Source organism: Struthio camelus, chromosome 5 (assembly GCF_040807025.1).
Source record: "Struthio camelus isolate bStrCam1 chromosome 5, bStrCam1.hap1, whole genome shotgun sequence".
NCBI lineage: Eukaryota > Metazoa > Chordata > Aves > Struthioniformes > Struthionidae > Struthio > Struthio camelus.
The window spans coordinates 30,445,149-30,467,177 of NC_090946.1; the positions used below are offsets into that span (position 1 = coordinate 30,445,149).

General features: G+C 39.0%; 2 protein-coding genes across 10 annotated transcripts in view; one reads left to right on the forward strand and one right to left on the reverse strand.

Moving 5' to 3' along the window:
* Positions 1 to 326: 326 nt before the first annotated feature.
* On the forward strand, positions 327 to 12,957 carry SVIP (small VCP interacting protein). Of its 2 annotated transcripts, none has more exons than XM_068945341.1 (4): positions 327 to 517; positions 1,656 to 1,706; positions 4,034 to 4,150; positions 4,955 to 6,482. In XM_068945341.1, the coding sequence occupies exons 1-4, from the start codon at positions 455 to 457 to the stop codon at positions 4,967 to 4,969; spliced, it is 246 nt and encodes an 81-aa protein (XP_068801442.1). In that variant the 5' UTR covers positions 327 to 454; the 3' UTR covers positions 4,970 to 6,482. The 2 variants fall into 2 exon arrangements, with proteins under 2 accessions (XP_068801442.1, XP_068801441.1); XM_068945340.1 differs by lacking the exon at positions 4,955 to 6,482 and adding an exon at positions 12,168 to 12,957 and having other exon boundaries at positions 334 to 517.
* Positions 9,994 to 22,029, reverse strand: part of GAS2 (growth arrest specific 2) — a 102,997-nt gene continuing 90,961 nt past the window's right edge. For all 8 annotated transcript variants that reach the window (XM_068945338.1, XM_068945336.1, XM_068945332.1 and 5 more), the window contains one exon: positions 9,994 to 12,351. In XM_068945338.1, the coding sequence (XP_068801439.1) occupies positions 12,133 to 12,351 (219 nt within the window). In that variant the 3' untranslated portion in view covers positions 9,994 to 12,132. The remainder of the gene's footprint in view (positions 12,352 to 22,029) is intronic.

Genomic DNA, 22,029 nt, shown 5'->3' on the forward strand with positions numbered 1-22,029 from the left:
TACGTGAAAACCGTCTTCTTGGGTGCTTATAGCTCACGAGAAGAAAAAAAAAAAAAAAGCATTAGAAGACACCAGCACAAAAAATGCTTTTTATTTCAGCTATCCCCAATCTGTCCCCACCTCGATTTCCCTGATGTACTTGTTACCCATCGCATTAAGGCCTCGTCCGGCTTTCAGGACGTCTAACCCCCCCCCCGCTTTCCTCTCACCCGCAGGCTGCCTCCCTAACGCCTAACCCCGGCGGACACCCCGCGGCCCGGCCCGGCCCTGCCCGCCCCCGACGCCGCCGCCGCCGCCGCCTCGGGGCGCCCCTCCCGGCCGCGGCGGGGCGGGGCGGGCCCTGCCGGAGCCCAGCCGAGCGCAGCGCAGCGGCAGGCGCAAGCCGCGGGCGGGGCTGCCGCCGCCTCCTCCCCAACCGCCGCCTGCGCCAGCGCGGCCCGCGGCGGCGCCCACCATGGGGCTCTGCCTGCCCTGCATGGGCGGCGCCGTCAAGGACGTGGTGGAGACGCCCGACCCGGTGAGTGCGGGGCCGCAGGAGCAGCGCCCTTTCCCCGCTCCCACCCGCGATCCACACGGCGCCCCGCGGTTTTCAGGCGCGCCGCTCCCCATTGGGAAAGCGGGGCGACGAGCCCCCTCCCGCGGCTCTAGCCGCCATTTCCGCCGGCGGAAGCGGCCGGGGGCGGGGGGCTGCGCTGCGCGCCCGACCAAAATGGAGGCCGGCAGCCGCCCGCCTCGGCCCAGTGCGCAGGCGCCGCCGCTGCGGTGTCGGTATCGGTGTGGGGGCGGCCTCGCCCGTCACCCTACGTTAACGGCTTCTGTGGCTCAGGGTTTGTTTGTTTTTGTGTGTTGTGCGCCCCAGAAGGAGTGCTGGAGGGATCGCCAGTAAAAGGGGAACAGGCCCGCGCAAGTGGCTGGCCTCGGCGGCAGGCAGCGGCCTCGCACCTCGCGGCCTGCCACCGCCTTCGCTCCCGAGCTGCCTCTCCTCTCGCTTGCTGTGCAGGGCCCCGGGGATTTAGTGTAAATAGGGCTCGGGCTGTAACCGAGGACGGGATGGCGCTGATCTTAACTGGAAAGGGGGGGGCGGGGGGGAAACGCACTTCAGCTCCTCGGCAGCGATGCTTGCTTCTGATTTGCTCGCGGGTAGCGACGTCTGCCCTGCACAGTCACAAACCTGGCTGTAGTTGCTCCGTAAACAAAATGGGAATAGTTACCAGTTTCCACGTATTTGAACCCCTCCCCTGAGATTTTTATCGGGTGGAAGAAGAACACAAAGCAGCTTCACCCTGAAAGCTCTGCCTTTTCTTTTCTCATACACCAGAAGTTTCATGCGTCATGCCCCCTTCTCTTTGCAGCTTGAATTTTTTGGAGTGAAGGCGTTGTACAGACAGCATAATACAGACTGCTGGTGGGGGTTGACTGCAGATAAGTCAGCAGCTACTCTTGCAGCATATTAGTCATTAAAAACATTTTGTTCTTACAGACTGGTAATGGAGGGAAAGATGATGTTTATTGACTTAAGGATGGCATTTTCTGACAGTTCACGTTACAGTTCTGAGTATTTAAGAACAGATCTGAGTCATTTAAAAATTCAGACTTCATAAAAAATGTGCAGACTATTTATTGAAGAATTTCACTGTCTTTCACTTTTTATTTAGGAAATAAAAAGAAGACAGCTAGCAGAAGCTGCCGAAAAGAGACAGATGGAGGTAATGTTTGTTAAAATGCCATTTAGTCAGAATATGCTTAGGTAACAACTAGCTTATGTGGAAAATAGTGAAGACTTGCAGGAACGCAGGTTGATAGTATGCATGGATTGTAGGCAAGAGATCATTAAATATTTTCAAAGTACTAATATTGGACCTGTATTTATGTATTTATTTGCCATAGATTTTCAAAGTGAGGTATTTGAATATCATTGCAAGACAGTTGAGCTTGTTTTGGTGGAAAAAGGTTTACAATAGTTAGAAAACAATCTAAGCATTGAAGAGTAAGTTTACCGTTCTTTTTTGATAAGACCTGAAAACAAGAGATACACAACTCTACTTTTAAATATTTCTCATACAATTGTTTTGTTGGTAATTTCAAGTGGTAATGCATTTTAATACTTTTACAAATGCAGATTGTGGGCACTTGTAAGTTCCATTTCTTAGTATAGAAACAATTGAGCAAGTTTTTTGGATCCAATCTCAGTAAAGACAAAGGAGTATACGAACTTGTTCTTTTTTTAAGGTTTCTAAGCTTTAGCTACTTCAATATCCTTAAAGTTAGAAAAGGTAGGATGCAAATGTTCTAGGAGAAAAGAAATGACAGTTAGAAGAGGGAAATTCATCACATTTGAAGCAAGTGCCTTAGCCTGTTTCTTCCTTTCCAGCCTTCTCTAAAAAAAGTTTTTAACATACAAAATCGAAAACCAGCAGAAAATAAATCTTAAAGAAATACAGCTGAACTGTGAAGAGTTATTTGTATGAGTGTTAGTGATTTTATATGTCAAATAAAAAATTCATCATTATTGATGAGGAACACATTGATCTGGTTCTAATGGCTGTAGCAACAGCTGAGTGACACCTCGGAGTCCTGTAAAAACACTTAGCTTTGTATCAGGCTACTTATTAAAAGCATTCCATATGTAATTTCCTTAAATCTCAAAGTTTTTTTTTTTAAGAATAGCTATTTAAAATACACTTCCTGAGAAGTGTGTAAAAGTGGAGTGTCCTCATCTAGATCTTAAGTTGCTAAAACCCTTTCCTGGGAGGAAGGAAATCTGAAGCAATGTATGGATGGTTTTGAAGCTCTGTGGTAGCCATTAAGCTACTAAAGAGATAAGTATTACTCTCTCTCTTACTTTTTTTTTCCTTTAAAGACAAAGAGGTAAGCATCTACCGAAACTTTTCAGGACTGTCTTTGAGAGAGTTTTGGCCTCTGAACGTTGAGTAACAGAAATAGCTTGCCAGCAGCCTAATTCGGTTTCCTCATTGGGAGGGGAAAGGTAGTATACCAGATGTCTTTCTTTGCTTAGTGTTCTCCTGTGCATGCTTCTTAACTACTCTCTGTTCAGCATGAACTTCCTTTTTGGTGTGCTGTAGAGTGTGTCTGGTTACCTTGCTCACTCAGAACGCCTAAAAACTAGAAATTATGGGGTCTAAGTAATTTACTGTTCATTGATAAGTTTTATCTTAGTAGTGTAAGGTGAATTGTGCTCATCATCAGTGCCTTGGATTTCAAGTGATGGCATTTCTGTTTTCCCATGGTAGCAGTCAGTTAATAGGTTGCTCATTTGAGCACTTCTACAGGACACAGTGCTGCTATCCACACATGCATATGGAGTTTGAAGGGTAGATCATCACTTAGGATATTTGTCACAGACCAGGATTTAACCTTGGGTTTCTCACAGCCTAGGTTAGCAATAATAATGGGACCATTTTTTTTCTCATGCATGTAAAATTCCCATTGATTTCTCTAGTAACTCTGCAGAGTTTGTGACCTTCTCTCATCCACTTATTCAATGTTAGAATAGAAAACCTCACTACAGTTTCTATCAGATGTGTCCTACCTCCAGGCAGCCGTTTGATAAGAGGATGGAGAAGTGATGAGATCACGGAACAGCTTGGGTTCTTGGAAATCCTAACTGCCTGAATCATCTTTTCCCGGTTAGCTCTGTTTTTAAGGACAAGAATGGGGAACCCCTAACACTGGAAAAAAACAGTATAAAAATTTGGGGGGCTTTTGGGATGGGAAGTTCTGGCTCAAAATCTGGACTGTGAACCAGGTGCACTTAACTGTGTTAAAGTATGTTCACCTGGATATAGTAGTAATATAAAATTAAAAACACCCTCACATAGCTACAGAACCAAGAGTTTACAGTATGAAAAAAATATCCTGAAAGGCCCAGTTTTACACAACAGTAGCTTGAGTTACTGTTTCAAATTTATCTCAAAAACAAAAATTCACAAAGTGGTGTTGCCAACAAAACTTCCAGTTTTGTTTCTGTCCAAAAAATAATTAACTGGTCTTCCTCAAATGTATTTTTTCCCAGGCTTCCTCTCGCGGTATTAAGAATGTTTATTCTGTAGAGCAAAAGAAAAAGAAGCAAGAAGAACTAGAGAAAAGAATTGCAGCTTCAGGTTCAGGAGGAGAAGGAGGAGGATTGAGAGTAAGTTTAAAAGAGAAACAAGTTAATATGATACAACTGTCTTAATAAAGTGGCATTTTCTTAGTGAATATAATGTTGATATATATCATCTGCAAAACTGGTAACCCAAGGAAGAACCAAAAGGAATGGAAATGGAAGCGTGTTTTCATCACAGTGTTTTCAGTGAGATTTCATTTCTAGGACATAAGGATGGCAGAGAGCTTCCAGTTTTTCTTTCTCTCCGATTCCTGCATCAGCAGTGCATCCAAATCTCTCCAGTTTTATCATACTGGCAGCACTGGGGATCCTCCTCATCGAGTTGACCTGTACTCAGCGCCCCTTTTTACTACTAGTTGAGATTTTCTATAAGCTTCGAGTGAGGAGAGAATGTTTGAACTAAGGAGCTGCATAGCTTTGGATTTCATGTATAAATCTCCTCACAAAAGCCCTGCAGTGTTGACATGTGTACTGATGAACCTTTCTACTACTCCTGCTACTCCTTCCCTAAAGTAAACTTTGTCTCAGAAGGCCAGGTGGCGATTTAATTGAGAAGCAGAATCTCCTCAGGACAGTGCACGCATCCAGTTTAGATACAGGCTTCATAAGGCCTTAATCATTTCCCCTCCCTGCTCTGTTTGACTCTGGGAAGGGAGTTTGTATAAGCTATGGCTCGTGGGCTGAACCTCCATCAGTTGTTGAATATGACAGCTGAACTATGATAGGCTGGGGAGTTGGTTGTCTTTACACAACCATTTGGTGTGTTTGGGGTTTTTTTTCTGCCTCTGCATAACCGTGTGGTTTTTTGTTTTGTTTTTTTCCCTTTAGTGGCAGGTTGGGTAAAGAGTATGACTTCTGAGCAGAAGAGGATTGATGTTTACTGCCAATAACTTGCCAGTTTCTGCAGCTGAGCAGCACTTTTCACATGGCTTTTGCTGTTTGTGGCTTTTGTATGAAGACTCAACAGTACTTTGCCATTGTAGCAGGGCAGACGGTGGAAGCGTTTACTAAGAAAGCTAAGGACTCAAGCCTCTGAACATGGAGTTTTGGCCAATTTTTGTTTTTCGTTTGATGTGCATGTTTTATTGCTTCCTCAGCAAGGCAGTGAGATAAGCGTTCTCATGCAGAAGTGACCTCCTTACCTGTAGTCAGTCAGTGTATGCCGTCTTGTCAGTTGATGTCTGTCTTTGACCAGCTTAGGCACAGTTCAGGTGACCGCTTGTTTTTGATGTTTATTTCAAGCTGTGCAGTTAAAACTTCTGTCTTCATACAGAAAGTTTTTCTTGACTAGGTATTCAAATATATGGATGACAGCATTTCTCTTCAGTTTCCTAATGATTTTTGAACTGCTTATGGATTTAGTGCCTTTTTTAAAAGAAAGATTAATGATGGCTGTTATAAATGGAAGCATTTTGTGACACTATTTAAAAAAGCATCCTTTGTAAACCCTGTACACTCATACTAAGAACACTGTTTTATTGAGTCTAACTATTGTTCTCCTCATTTTCTGATGTGAATTTCTTTTGAGTCTTTAAGTATTTATAGTGTATACTGGAAGTTAAACACTAAATTAAAAATGCTCTTCGTTTTTCTTCTTTGTAACACAAGGGGGCAGTGCTGCACTTTTGAGGATTTTGAAAAAACAAAAAGCAAGAGACCTATTACATCATCTCTTGGATGGTTGATTTCCTAAAGTTTCTGTACTATCTGGGTGGGTTTCTTACAGTACAGTAATATTTGCCAAATGCCAGAAGCTCTGTTGCTTTTTTCTACATCCAGGAATGTCCATAATCCCTTTCCCAAATGTGAAACTGCCTTTGATTATTTACAGCTAGCTAAACTATGGTGTTATAACTAGACTTCCAAACCAGTGGCCTCAAGCTACTGCTGTAATAGATGAGGGAAGTTTGTTGCAGCATGATCAACACTAGGAATCTAGCTCTTATCTTCCCTGAGAGGGCGTTATGTTTGGCCTTAGTATGTCACTGACCCCATTCTTGACCTAGTTTGGGCTATAACACGTGTTGTTGGTTCTTTTGTTTGTTTGTTTTTTAAAAAAGCTAAATGTTTCTTTTTTACCTCCCTAAATAGCGACTCACACTGTTAGGAGCCCAGTCCTGACACAACTAGTTTCCTGGCCTGGCATTCCTAATTCAGTTGAGAAGGGAGACTTTTCAATATTAGTATATAAGTGTTAGGGCTAAAAATAACTGTTCCCTTGGTAGCTGAATACCTTCAGTTTCACTTGATTGTTAGTACTTGTTCTCTTCACTGTATTAATTGGTCTTAGTGATTTTTTATTTTTTTTGAATCTAATGAAAATGCATTGAAATGTAATAAAATGCACTAAATATTATTTTGGGATGTGGATTTCAGTCCAACGTATGTCACAGCAGGTGTCCTACAAAGACATATCATTTAAGTTCCACCTATCTTCTGGGGTTTGTCACTTGAGATATTCCAAACTAATACTTTTTTTTTTTTTTTTTGCTCTCCCTCCTCCTCCTCCCACAAAACCAAAGGGAGAAATAACTTGGTTTGCCATCAGCTTGCATGAGATCATTAGCTGCAAAGTTGTTTTCTCCTCCAAGCTCCTTCCGTATGAAAGCTGGCCAACTGACCCAGCTGAAGTAACTGACCTAACTCTGTGCTTGGACTAATGCCATGAAGACATACCATTGATATAACCTAGTCAAATAAGTCAGAGTTACTAAGCCACCCATTGAAGTTTTGATGTTGTCAAGATGAGAGGAACTTCCACCATGAAGCAGTCATACTGTGCTGCCCATCCTCAGTAGGTAGCCCAAGGGAAGCTTGTTTTGTTCTGCTTCAAGCGCTGTCACCAGTAAAGGTGCTCTGCGCTTAGTTAAAAGATTACCACCGTATCTGAATTCACCCAGAGTGCTAGTCTTCTGGCTCTGTTAATCTCGCAAGAGGGTTGGCATGCTTGTGGCCCTCTGCTTAGCAGCTTTCCTGGAAGGTGGGAATGTGGATCTGAATCTCTTCAGATTGAGTGACCCTTGTGTTAAAAAGGTGATTCTTACAATTCAGAGTTACTGTAGAAGAAAATAATGCTTCTTTCTCCCTCATTTAAGAAAAAAAGCAGTTATGTCTGCTTCTTAAGAGTCCTAGTCCTGAATATCAAGTTTATTCCTCCAGCTGATAAAACACTCCAGAGGATTGTATAATACAAGTCACTGGTTGATAAAGCTGGTTTTAAAGAGATTCCTACATCATGTTGATATAACAGTTTGGGTGACCACACTCTAAACTGAGTTAAAATGAGGGGAATGATGAGTTAATAAAAACACCTCTTGTTCTCATAAGCTTTTTTGCTACTAAGTTTTGTAAAATTAATTTCAGTTCAGAGTGAAAGCAGAACAGACTGCAGTTCAGTAGCGTACAAATGATAGTTGCTTGAAGAGTATCATTAAATGGTAAAGCTTAAAGCTACCTGGATTAGAGCTGCACTGTATCTGTAGAAATAAACACGTCCCCTCCCTTACCACCCACATACAAATCTGTGCTGTACTAAGATATTAAACACAGTAGGAATTTTGTCCGTATTTCGTCCAAGGGAAAGCGTTTACTTCACTTTAGAGACTGTTAAGACACGTTTGAGTAGATTAGTGTAAGTGGTTGGCATTTTGTTCGCTTTACAGCGGTATGACTACACCTCTCCTGAAAGCATTTTCAGTTTCTTGCAGAACACTTGGAAAAACTCATAGAAGTTAAAGCACAGTGCTCATAAGCTGAAACGAAAGGACTGACTTGCAGTGACTAGAACAGTATAATCTTTGCTGTAGCAATAGTTGGAAAATGAAACAGATTGCTACTCCGCTGCATTAAAATAGATGGATTATGCCAGAGAGAAAGTGTTTGGGGCAGAACTTCCAGAGGTTTGGGAGGACACAGAAGTTGTGTCCTCCAGTAGCAGTAGTGTAGAAACACTGCAGCACAGTGGGCTCTGAGGAAAACAGATGACTTCAGCATGTGGAGTTGGCATAGTGACAGACTAAGTAGTTGGGACACAGCTCATCAGGAAGAAGCAGTGCCAGCAGTTTGACTGGAATGGAAGAACCTCTCTGGCCCCATAAATGCATGATCCAACATGTGTGTTTCACCTTACTTTAGATTCTCAGCATACCCACAGGCTAAGAAGTAGGAGAGACAAAGCAAAGAAGAAAATCCTGTACTTCACTATTAGCAATCACTGCATGGTAGCAGCCAACAAGACAGTACCGAATTTAAGCTCGTAAAGAACAAAACCCTTATCAGCTTCCCTAACAGATGCTTCTGTAATGCCATGGTGTGGCAAACAGCTCATCTCCTTCATCTAAAATGAAGACACATAATGAATTCAGTGTTGGATCTTAAGTTATAACAAACTTGCTATACCTTCCCACACACATATTGACACCTCTATATTTTAATCATCAGCCAACAGCCCTTGAACTAGTTTACATAGATTTTAGATACCCTCTCCAAATTGCTGTTGGAAAAAAAGGTGGAATAAATAAAGGAGTAATTTCACTGTAATAAAGATAAGAAAAAAAATTTGTTATATAGATTATCCGGCTTGGAAAAAAAAACCTCTAGCTAATGCATGAACAGACAGGTGACAGAAGATACCTGCTGTAATGAGCAATGACAAATGTCACAATTAGGTTTTCAAACTAATTCTTAGTTGCTTCCAGCGTGGTGACATTTGACATTACACAATACTAATAATTTTAAAAAGTGGTCTTACATAAGTTAACTTTAACCATCTTGAGTTTTCAGCACAGTTATTTGCAGCCAGCAAGAGCATCCCTATTGCTTTTTCTGTGATGCAACTAGAACTTCAGGAGAGATTCCTCTGCTGCTTGTAGCAGATGAATTTTGTGCAGCTTCCATCCTCCCCAATACTCACAGTCAGTTGAGTCATACAGTGTTGAAGGAGGCTAAAAATCACCTCAATGCACTCTTCCAGGTATCTTCTATGGCTAGTTCAACATTTCAACATCTCATCACCTGCCCTCCTAACAAGAAACTATTTTACAGTCTCAGCAGACACCTCTCTCATTTGGGAGCTGCAGGTCTTCCCTGTTGGTTTTCTGCCATTCAGTTCAGCCACCTAGGAGTCTACACCAGATACCTGAATATCATACATTACAGCTTAGAAACTTCAAATATCATCTGCTATCCCTAGTTGCTCATACAAGTTTTGTTTTTTTTTTTTTTCCCCTCTCCACATCCTTTCTACATGAAGGACTCCATTCTGTCCTTATCACTCCAACAAGCAGCAAGGACCACACTTCTTTAAGCAAGATTTTGCCACTCAGCTATTGTTTCAGGCTTTGTAATTCAAGTCTCAGGCTCTGAACTCCTCTGAGCAGGACTGACTCACAATAAATCCCTTAACTTTTATGTCTCTACAGGGTCTATCACACTGAAAGAACACCACCTACCTAATAATCTACACCTACCTTCCAAATAAGATATTCCAGCCCTTCCCTCCCAAGTTACAGTTTTTTGGATGCTCCTGTTTTATCTTCTTCTTTGCCATACACACCTATACCAGGTGCAGCAAATACAATCACTTCCCTTTCTAGCAACCTTATAAGCTCCACCTGCAAGCTTTTTACTCTAACTAGGTGGCAAGCGGGCATTACCTTAAGTTGTCTTTTATAGATCTCCCATTTTGGACCTGACTGAGAAACCAGGAAGTACTTCAATGTGATTTTAACAAGCACCCAAAAAAGAATTCTGAAAGCTCCTGTCCAAATGTATAAAACACAGTTCATGTTAAAGATCTTGGTTTAGGTTTACCAGGGTTATTTGTGTAATATATTTGAAGTTTAATATTAAAATAAAATCAGGAATACTTTTTTATAATTATTAGTGTCTGCTCTTGATTTATTAACATGTAAACATCTTTAAATATTTTAAAGGCGAAACCTTAATCTTTATTGATGGAAAGGTAACAACTATTTATGCTTCTATTTAAGTTTAAAAGAGTAACCGTTATTTCAAAATGAACATCTGACAGTTGCACAAGTGATTTTTTTTGTTCTCTGTTCATTTGACAACAGATCTCTTAGTGCATATATTAAGAAAACAATTTTTTCAGCTGTGCTGCATTTTTACACTAATGGTGTTTACGTTCTCTTCTACCCTCCTATAAGGGCTGCATACGTTGCTTCTAGGAGAACTGGGTCTTTCTATGGTGTTTCAAAGGATTTACTGCTAAAGTATATATTTAATCTTCCTAGAAAATTTCTCAAAATAAGAATGAAAGGCTACCATTTTTCTTTCTAAGAAATATTTTTGGAATTATATACTGCTACTTAGTACTGTGCACCAGGCAACTGTGTACTGTTTATATTTAGCAGATATTTATGGGCACTGAGGAAGGATGGTTCCACTTAAGTGAGATAAAACAAGCTGATTTTAATAAGGCCAAGGCTACATCCAGCATGAAGGATTAGTCGTGGACCTATTTTGCTATGGTCAATAGAAATTTTGCCTTTAATTTTAAAGACCACAAGAGCTGATCTTAGAGATATGTTTTAAAATTAAATTTGTAAACAAACAAACATCCTGGAAAAATACCAACTACTACTTTTAAAAATTATTTCAAGAACATTTTCAAATCTTTCCTGTTTTCCCTACAAGGGAAATTTGATTTTGAACAAATCCAGCTATTTTCTGTGCTATCCGTAGTAAATGAACACCTGCACTGTTTGCTGTTTCCCTTACTATCAAGTTAGTAAGTAGTCCTATATTGTAGGCATCCAGCCAGTAGCAGCAAAGTGCAAGAATATAGATTACAAATAATAAATAAGACTTTCAATATGTATGAGTATTTTAAAAAAATTCTGTTTATTTCATTGCTAATGAAACAACTGAGTTCTGCTCAAATTTATACAGTCAGTCAAATAATCCTATAAAATGCTTTTTCTAGGACGTTACAAAGCACATAAATTACCAAATATAGACAAAGAAAAGTAGCCACAATTATGAACCAAGCCCCAATATGCCTTTAGCTATTTTAGAGGTGTGTGAATGATTTACAAGAATGTGAATCACTCTACTGACAGGGTAATGAATATTTTACATTTGGCATGACTAACTGAATTAGAAAAAGGAGGAAGAAAAAGCTCAGATTCAAGAACAGTGTAGTGTTTTCTGATGCAGGAAGGACTAGCGTCTTCTGAAGCTCCCACCCGGTGAAAGGAAGGCTGTGCAGCTTTCACTGCTTCCGTCATGGGTTGCAGCGCCTCACCCTGCTGGGACAACTGGCCACCTCTATTGTCTGATAGAGGAAGGGGCAACCTCTCGACTTCCCTTTGGTTCTATATTGGGCAAATGTGTAAAAATCAGGAAGGCTCTACATACAGATCTGGCACTTAGCATTGTCTTTAGCTATAGAGAGTATAAAGGGGTTATTTTCTTGGGCTTTTTGTTAAGTGCTCAGTTTGGGAAATTGCTTGGCATGCAATAATAATTCTTTTCATATTTTCTTCTCTTGCTTAAGAAAATCTTGCAACCCATAAAAATAGACAATTTTGATTTCATTTGAGGAGGCATTACCAAATAATTTCCACAAATACTCATTTTCTACCTGCATAGATATTTTTCAACTAGCCTAACAGTCAAGGATTCAATGTCATAAGAGTTTCATACTAATATATTGTACTGTGTATTTTCTTCCGTTAACATGATCCACTCCTTTATGTAATTCTAAGTATACATTCACATATTAAAGAGTAATAATTTGGCTAAAAATATATGTCTGTTTCTTATCTGATTGTAGTAATTAGCCTATCAAGGGTAATTTGCTATAAAAGGTACAGTACTAGAAATAAATAGTTCTACAATTCAAAGATCTTCAAAATGGGTTGCCATTTTCAGTCTGTCTTAAATTTTCTGAAGTCCTTTTAAAGCATAAACTAAATTTACTACACTTGAGAAAATAATTTGGACCTACATACATAAAGTCCCAATCACATGAGAAGCATATTTCACTTTATCTCCTTCTTGGTTTTGTAATGGGCAGAAACAACAAGATAATTGTCTGGATTCATGTCCCTGAGGGTTGGAGACTTGCTCTGGATTGGAGAAGTTTTTCCATCTACTCGTGAGATCTGCAACATTCGGCATGGGTCGTGCTTCAGCAAGTAACCTGCAAAAGTCTCCCATCCTCCTCCAACACGAACCATCACGTGTTTGTTGTGCAGCATCTGGAATTACATATACAGAACAAAATATGAAATCTTGAAGGTGAACCATTCACTGGAAAATCACACTTCTGTTGGAAAAATTGTGCTTACTTTAATTACGAGACCACAGATACCTGTTAGCAATCTGCTTTACCACAGAAGGAAAGGAAAAAACCAGAATTATTTGTACTTCAGTTTAATAACTAAGTAAACTAATAGAAACTGTAAGAAAATGAGGTAGTACTTAAAACTAAAGATTTTCATATTTTATGTAAACATTGCTATATGTTTTCCCATAGCAGTGAGTGATGCTGTTCTTCATGTGCTTCGTATAAACATGTTAGGGAACCTGGAGATGTTTTTCAGATGAATTTCTTGAAACCTTGTTAGTAAAGACACCATTTTGTATGTCTTGAAACTGCCTTTTCCCTATAGGAAAGGGATCCATATAAAAGGACTAGTGAATGGCAAACAACCAGCACAATCTCCTCTGTCTCCTAAAATATCCAAAAGTTATTTAAGAAAATGAAGTACCATTTGTTTTAACAAATTAACATTGCTGACGTATATTGTAACTAAAGCAGTCTAATGAGGGACGTAAGAAATAAAATACCCTGAACCGTTTGGAGATACGTGAATTTACGTTGAATTGTAAATGAAAGTACAAGAAAGGTCTCCAGGTTGTTATTAGTGGGAAGTTTCACCACTGTTTATGCTTGCTGTCTTTATTCCAGAAACACTGGGGCCTGACCCATAAAGCAATCTTAAGTTATCCAGGTATGCAGCTAACCTAAAGCCAGTATGTAGGACTTAGGTACATGAACACAACTACTTAGGACATAAGGATCGAACCGCTAAATTAGGTACCTATCTCTAAAATACATATCCTCAAGATCCACACCCAATTTCTGCCTAAACTCAAATAAAATCTTTCACAAAGTAAACATGTAACTTCTCTAATGTCTGCACCTGTGATTTCAGTTGGCAATTTCTCTCATCCAGTTTTCCACTCAGAACGGTAAAATAAATACCAGCTGAGTATCATAAAATAGCATTTTCTATGAAAGCCACATTGTAATTCAGGTAGTGAAAAATGCTTTGATTAATGCATCTCATGAAATGGCAAACATCTTTTAGCCATAGCTCAAGAAATTAAAAATTTGCCTTGTAAAAGCTCCACCTCCATGCAGACATCCTCAGACAGAATGTATGAATGCCAGAATGTATTTATCATAGTCTGGATAATGACATTTGAATTTATGGCTGTGATGTATATATGGATTATTCTACACATCTGAAATTCCCCTGAAGGTTGACAGCTCTGAGACTTATGCGTCACATAAACTTTTTGTAACATAGAGCAATTTAGATTAGTACATGAAGTATAGACAATAAAACAAAAAAAAAAAAAACCAAACAAACAAAATCCTAGATAATAAAATGCAACAATTTTAGTTTTCAAAAAAAAAAAACCTGAAAAATGTATGGTTTGACTTTTGTTACATGAGGTAGACGGATTCGGTTGGAGTGAAAAAAGCATAGGAATTAATACAACTAGTATTGGTAGAACTTTCTGAAGTTTGAAAATTAGGATAAGTTTAAAATGAATCAAACTCTCCATTCAAATAAGCAGCTGCAGATGAAATCATGTTTGAAAATTTTCCCTTTAAAAGGTTTTTACGTGAAGAAAATTATTGTTTCAACATTTTGGCTTTTTATATACACTGTAGGAAGTCAATTTGGTTTTATAGATAGTGAAAAATGAAGTTAATTCTGATCCATCCTAAATAACTGAGGGCATAGTCAAATACTCTGAGTTCACTTAACATCTCTCAAATACTATGACTGTATGCTGCGTGCAGTAGGAAAGTTAGCTTCTCCGCCATACACAGTGAAGTTTTTCTCTAGATTTACATTGGTATGAAAGCAGAATCAGACTGGCATCTTCATCAATCATACCTTTTCCTCTCAAGCTCTGTTCTTTAGTTTCAGGACTTCATTTTGAACTTACAGCGGTATGATCAGACTTCAATGGTATGAGATTTGAATCAAGTCTTTAGTCTGCACAATATATCACAAAAAAAGTAAATGTTTTTTACATCAAGTTTGAAAACTGCAGTTCAAATGGTGACACAGGCTTGAGACAACAGAGTTTACAGAGTTTTATTTAGCAGCTTTCTCCTCTTTAAATGCCTAAAAAAGTATTTGAGAAATGCCCCAAAACTTTTGAAGTAAAAGCACTTTAAAGGCTACTTTTGGCCCCTTTACAACATGACATGCTGCCGTGGGAAGGAGTTCACTGTTGCTGCAGTACCGTAGCTCCTCCATATTGTCACAGAGGGGTTCGCATTCCACCAGCAGCTCGTATCTGGGCTTTTGATTAAGAGGTAGGTATGGAAAGTTTGTAAAAAGCATATTGGGTTCAACTACCCTTCGGGACTACTGCACAGACAAATAAAACCTCCTGCTGGTATGTTATTTCCTGATGCTCAGGTTAAATATACGTCTTCCGTCTTTCCTCTCTTTTTTGTATTATTATAATACAAAATTCATTGAATGCTTGCTTTTTATATAGACTGGGTTTTCCTACAGCCTAAATTTGGTCATTTGTTCATGCTGTGCTGTGGCACAAAAGCACCATTATACTCCTATAGCTGCATTTTGATTTCACTAACACCAGCACAAATCTAGAATAATTCTGCCAGCTTCAAAATTGCTTCAGATTCACGGAAGTACAAAGGAGCTCTAAAAAAAAAATTAAAAACTAATAAAATATATATGACATAGTCTACTTTCTAACTAAAAAAGCAGTTTCCACCCCAACATATTTCAGCTGAAGATCAAAATTTTGAGATTTTATAATCCACTCAATTCAGCTTTTCCATTGCAGGAAGAACTTTGTGAAAAAAAAGGTTTGGATATGACATAAACAAAGTTTATTAGTCAGTAATCAGTGGAAAATTAATTCATGACATTCATGTATTTTCACAGTGCTACGCAGCCAATCAAAACTGAGAAAACCCTTCAGGTAAAATAAAATCCAACATTTGTTTACAGCTGACATAAATCATTATTTCTGTTAACTATGAAGTAGGGCTGTCACAAGAGCTGTTTTCTCTAGAATTTGTCTTTAAATTAGAACAGTAGAATCCGTGGTTAAGTGAAAATATGAGAGAAAACAGAGTACCAGACAATAGCATCACAGAGGGAGAAATTATGGAGTGTTTTGGTATGCATTAAGGTTATATCATGAGATAACATGAAAAATGTTTCACGAAAGTTAGATGAACTTAGCTGTCATTACACAGGACTTCAGAATCAAAATGTAATGGAGTTTAAGTGGTTCTGACTTTCACATAAATGAGTTCATAGAGAGCTTTATGGCTTATTAAAGAGATATTAGGCCGTATCTTAGCTCATGTAAGTGAGCATAGTTTTACTGACTTGAAGAAATCTGTTGTTTTATAGGAACTGAAAACCTGGCTCAATATGGTTATTCTTCAGATTATATTACAACTTTCTTTAAGAATATCTGGGGAGGGGGGGAGAGGAGAGCAGGAATTACACACTTTGGATCTCAGCCAAGTCCTGTAAAAGCCAAGGGAAAGAATCCTACCGACTTTAATGGAACCTGGGCTGGGCTCTGAAAGCCAAATTCAGCAACCTAAAGCAAAGCATAGTCTGGAGTCAGTTGGTGTGATTTTAGGCCAACTTCAGAAATGATGTAGGCTACATACTGAGAGTATATCGACTATAAAATCCAAAAGCGTTTGTCAAAATAACACAGTGCATCACACCAATGGCTGTGCAAAGAAAAATTTGCACTTTAACAGTGAAAAAATAGTGATATTGTGAAAGATAATGATTGAGTACCTTCCATTTAGTTTTTACTGATTATGAGCCATTTAGAGAGGTGTTCAGAAGTACATCATAAAATGGGCTTCTAGAATACTGTATTTTCACACTGACCTCCAGAGACCTGACACAGGTTAACACTGAGGAAAGCCCTGCGTTATTCAAGAGATATCACATTACTATGTCAGCACCCTACCCATAGCAAGCTGGAACACCTCATCCGTACCTCCATGCAGGCTTGTGGGCCTGCAATAAGTACAACTGTCGCACAGCAGCACACATGTAGTGCACTTGGACACGGCTCTTCTGCTTCATGACTTTGCTGCAACTGCAGCTGATGCTAAGGATCATTCTGCTCCAGCTTGTCTGTACCATCCACTTGGGTGATCTACCCTCTTGTCTAAACAAAACAAAATCTTTCCAAAATGTCAGCATTGTTCACTAGTTATTCTCAGTAACAAGAATGTGAGAGAGGGTACAAAACCCAGACCAGGACCTGGACCCAGACCTGTGCTACCAGCCTTCCACAGGGAGTCTCTGACTCTGTATCTAGAATACAACAGTGTAGAGTAGTGAGAACTTATTCCACAGGGCACAGCTCATGGGGACATCTTGATGGAGTAGGACATCTCTCCTGTACAAGTGCCTGTGGTCTTCCTCAGCATTGTCCTAATGTGGCACCTGAAGAAGGAGTAGAGAACTTGCAACCTGGGGCTGTCTATCTGGCTGACAGAACATTACCTCTTCTTGGATTTTGGTGTGCATATCTATATGAAAGAGGAAAAGGTATAATTTCGGGACTTGAGCTACCAACAAGGCCATTGCATCAGAAAACAAGGCATGTGGTCAAGCGTTACAATTTTTATTCCTGCTCTGGGCAAAATACTGTTAATGGTAAAGCACTAAGCCATCAGGGTCAGCCCGCAAAGTCCCCTGCAATTTTAATGCTTTGCAGTCACCTGGGTCCACTTGAAGTTTGCCACTTAAAATTCTCACATTTATCACTTACTCTGGAGCCAGGCCTAGCCTCATGGGGCCCTGAGAAAGACTCTATGAAAGAGTGGCAATGTGCAGAGCAGTCCGTCTAGCTGTTTGCCTTCACAGAAGGTCCAAAAGAAACTGTGACCTTCAGCCAACAGTATTAGTTCAACATCCCTGACACCCACCACAATATACAAAAGTTAATGTTAACAGGTAATGCTAATACTCTGTTTAAACAGGTGATGACTGGTGGCTCGTCAAGAAGAGGACACTGAGGAGAGCTGAATGAGCACTGATCCGGTACTCTGATACAGGATAAATTGAGGGAAACTGTGCACAGCTGGGTAGCACGTGCTGAGAACGGCTGGCTGCTGATGAGGCTGGCTATTAGCACATTTGGGTTAGGATTCCTACTTGCGCCATGCAGTTTGAGGAGGCATGACTTGAATAGCGCAAGGATACTGGACAAAGGAAAATGAGGAGCTGCATTGCTGCCCATGGTTTAGCAACTTCCTATTTCCATTATCATGAATGTGTTATCAAAGCGAGAGTGTACTCATTTCTAGTCCAGGCCTGTACTAGGTATTTACACTGAGTTTTCTAAAGATATGGGGAAGTGAATTTTCAAAATATGTAGGTAATCATTGCTATATGGATTTTTTCACTTCCCTGAGAAGTCAGTGACCTGAAAATGCTAGCAATGCGTAATTGTCTGCTGATTAATTGCTGCAAGCCACATAGTTGCAGACATTAAAAATACCTTGTTAGCAGAGATTATGCAAATTCACCTCTACAATTCATCACAAAATGTATAGCAATACCTGCAATACCATCAGATTTAAACACCACATTTGGATAGGCTGCTATTTTTAAAAGTTTTCAGCCAGTGTAACATATATTTTATATGAGACATTACCGTTGCTACATACATAGAGTTCACCCATAGGATGTAAGACAAGTTACTAGGAATTACCAAGCAGAGGTGCAAATACACATAAGGCATAACAGCAGATGAGTGGGAAGATACAGTATTTCTCTCTCTCCCTCCCACCCATATATGTCTTGAATAGAAGCAAATGCTAACATTATATTATCCAAAGAGAACGATAGTGCTAATGTAAACTTAAGGGATGCAGAAGACCGAAAAGAAACAGGATCTTGTTAGGCTGAGATGCTAAGGAAGAGCAGTGATAGTAATATCTCAAGAACGAGGACAGTTTGAGGGAAGAGGGCACAAGGGATCATGGAAGAAATTCCCAGGAGTATATGGAAGGAAAACAACTTCCACTTGGAAAGCTAGAAAGCTTCCCTGAAAATATTTTTCCTGGCTTTCATTCTCCTTTTGTCATTGAATTGGTGTGTGTTAATGTCTTCTTGTAGAAAAGTCTGAGTTTAGCAAAACGTAAATCTCATTTTAAATGTATTAAAAAATCACTTAAGTGCATGTCTAGGAAATTCAACTTAAACCACAACTCTGCAAATCTGAAAAAGTGCAAATTCTGTAGCAAATTCCAGATATTAATTATTCATCCATGCTGAAGAAAACTACTTACAGTATACTACCATGCATTTTGGCAGACAACATTGTATTGGTCCCCTCCAACCTGAATTACCATATGACCCTATTATATTAAGAAAAAAAATATTTTCCCACCTGAAAAACAGGAAGAATGCACTCCTCATTTTTCTTTGTCATCCCTCATTACATTACATTTTGTCTAACCTTCTTGTAACATAGGATTATGCAAAACTGTTTTGCGCTATGTCTGCTGGTTTTAAAAGTTCCAAATGATGCAACTTCTATCCCTCCATATATTACATATTGGTTGTATCAAATATTTTTTAAGGACTTCCTCAGAGTTTTTGTGTTGTAGTTCCAAAACCCCAGTAAAGGAGCCTGCGCTTCCCCTCTCTGTAGACACCATGATAATGATATAGAAAATAACCAACTCGCTGGATTAACATTTCCAGCTCATCTTTAGGGATTATATGTAGTAAATCACACTAAATAAATCTCACTTAGATGGAAAATGCATTATAATGAAGCTCTGCTTGAAAAAAAGATGTCAAGAGCTCACGGTAATTGCTTGTCATAATATTTCTAGCTACCTCAGAGCTGATTTTTATAATTAACACTTCTCTAAATTACGAAGAATTTTATATTAATGTTAGATCATGGGCTGTATCAAACACACTAACAGGTATCTGTCCTGTTTATTGAAACAAAATGACTTACAGTTCTGAGCAGCTCACGCTATGTCATATAAACAAAGAAAGGGCCTGGAAAGATATATTATAAATGATTTAGGACTCAGCTTCATTGGTTTAAGTCAATATTCCCAGAACAAATAAAATGCAAACATTCTTGATTTTATAGTAAATATTTCTGGTGGAAAATAAATCAGAATGGGGGCATTCTTCAGATTTCCTAAGCCTCCATTTCTGTGCAGAATAACCTGTATTATTATATGTCAAGTGATGTTTGTCACTGAGCAAGGAGCTCAGTTTTCGTGTAGAACCTAGGAACCTAATAAGCTCCCAACTGCTTCAGCAACACCAGCACACTCATATTCTCCGTGTCTGTTGACTGACATACAAAAAAAGAAAACCTTAGAGAAATATTGATTTAAATAGGTGCTACAAAAATTGTTGCCACATAGTTCCAGCTGGCATGAGTTTCAGAGGCTGCTGATACACTGAAGCTTTATAGCTTTTCCAGGTAAGACAGCCATAGAGGCTGGCAGCAGAAGAGCCTTCTGACTATTTTATATAGAGTATATATAGATCAGGCAACTCAGAAGCCTCCTTTAATTTACTAAGTCATTTGACATTTTTTCAAAGTTTGTTTTAGGCCAAAAGAACAAACAGAATTTGTATGTGCAAATACAACAGGCACCTAAATAATCACTTGCACATGTAAATACCTACAATGCCCATCTAAACATGGGAAGTATGAAGCAGCAGACGGCAGGTAAAAATATCTGCTTTCCTCCTTTTCAATATTTGGCTATAACTTCACTTAATCAGGCTAAGAGGATTGCAGACTGTTTTGTTTCTGCAGACAGCAGTTTCATTTAGGACATCAGTCACGGTAAAGAAGAAAGTCCTGTGGTTTTAAGCTTATCCTTATCTCATCAGAAGTTAAATACAATCTATCATATGAGGCTTTCTGCAAAACTGAGCTGAGTACTAATTTCTATACCTTTTTCTAGGCAGGAAGTGTTTTTATATTATAGTGCTAAAGATAAAAGAATGATATTAGTGATAAAATACCTTGCACATAGTAACATCTTTGAGACAAATGCCATCTTTCATCACACCTATGGCAGGATTCTGATTTGTGCCTGGGGCCCAAAGACGTTATCCCACAGCGAATAAGAATTGCAGGGCACAGTGATATATTTTGATACCATTTAGCTTATTCAACTCCAAAGTGCTTCAGATACACAAACTACACTCACATTTGTAGTGCTTTATTTTCTGCATTCCTTTTCAGAAACAAGAATGAGATAATAGTATGAAACATGAAATACAGTATGAAAAATGTCTTCAAGCACAGATACTGTTATACCTTCAAAGATAACCCACAGTTCTTTAAAGAAGCCACTTACCTTCAACTAAATTAAGACATAACGAAAGATGTGTAAGGCTTAGTGGGCAATCAGCAGACTTCTGTAGCAGTCCCTGTTTTACCAAGGAAGAACGCTTGGCTTTTGAATTGTTATAACTGTATTTTCATCAAATTGGCTTTCCTCCCCAGACACTTGACAGTTTTCTATTACATAGCTAGCCTTGAATAATAATGTTGGAATTCTTTAGTATTTGTAAAGTGATAGTAGATTACCGTAAGGTATTAAATAGGTATTACCTATTGTTTCACATTAAAAAAATCTTTTAATGGATTTTACAATACAGTAGAAATGGAACTGTGTATATACACATACACACACACACACACAAAGAAAGTGAAGGTTCTCTCTCCCAATTCTGGACACCTACTGAATTCCTGTCAACAACTAAATTAGTTAATAACAGATACACTCATGTCTCCTACTCCTTTTTCAAGATTAGAAGGACTTTGTATCTGTCTCCATTCGTCATCAAAAAAGGCCAAAACAAAATGAATTCCAACAGGAATAAAAGTTTTGTAACAATGAGGTTGATGCTTCTCTCTAGTTAAGGGAAAAGGATATTCTTCTTTTATTCTTCTTCTTTAATCCTTAGAAAGAACTAAACTAGGAAAGAGTAAATTGAAAATTTGGCACAGAAAGTAATGAAGTGGGGTAGAGTTACATAGAGGGTTTTTTTTTTTTTTTCTGCTATTCAGATTTCAATTTCTACTATTCACATTTGACCTGAAACATGTAATTCTTTATCAGTTTTACAAAATGGCTAGCGGTCTCAATGCTCATAATGCTCAATGGTTTTAGACCCAGGGCCCAATTGTAAATCATCAGTCTTCTTTTTGATGACCTTTATGAAAAGATTAGAGACTTAGTTAGCTTGAACAAATGACTACATTCATTCCTCAACGTGATTTGGCCAGTTCAGGCATCTGCCAGCACGACTCGGGAATTTTTGGAAGCTAATGATGTATTTGATTTTTTTGGGAATACTGTGTAGCAAAGGTGGCCATTGCAGGTATTAAAATTATTTGGCTTTATTATTTATGTATGTCTCTTCCCTTGCTCACAGGATTTTCTGTGATAATAGAAACTGGCTTCTTAAGATTGCTCCAGATACACATGAAAATGCCAGTGTTCATTTTGAAGGGAGAGGTGGTGCAAACACGCTCGGATACAGATACACATTACTTTGCCACAAAACTAGAATGCTCATTAACAATACTTAGAGTATAATGTT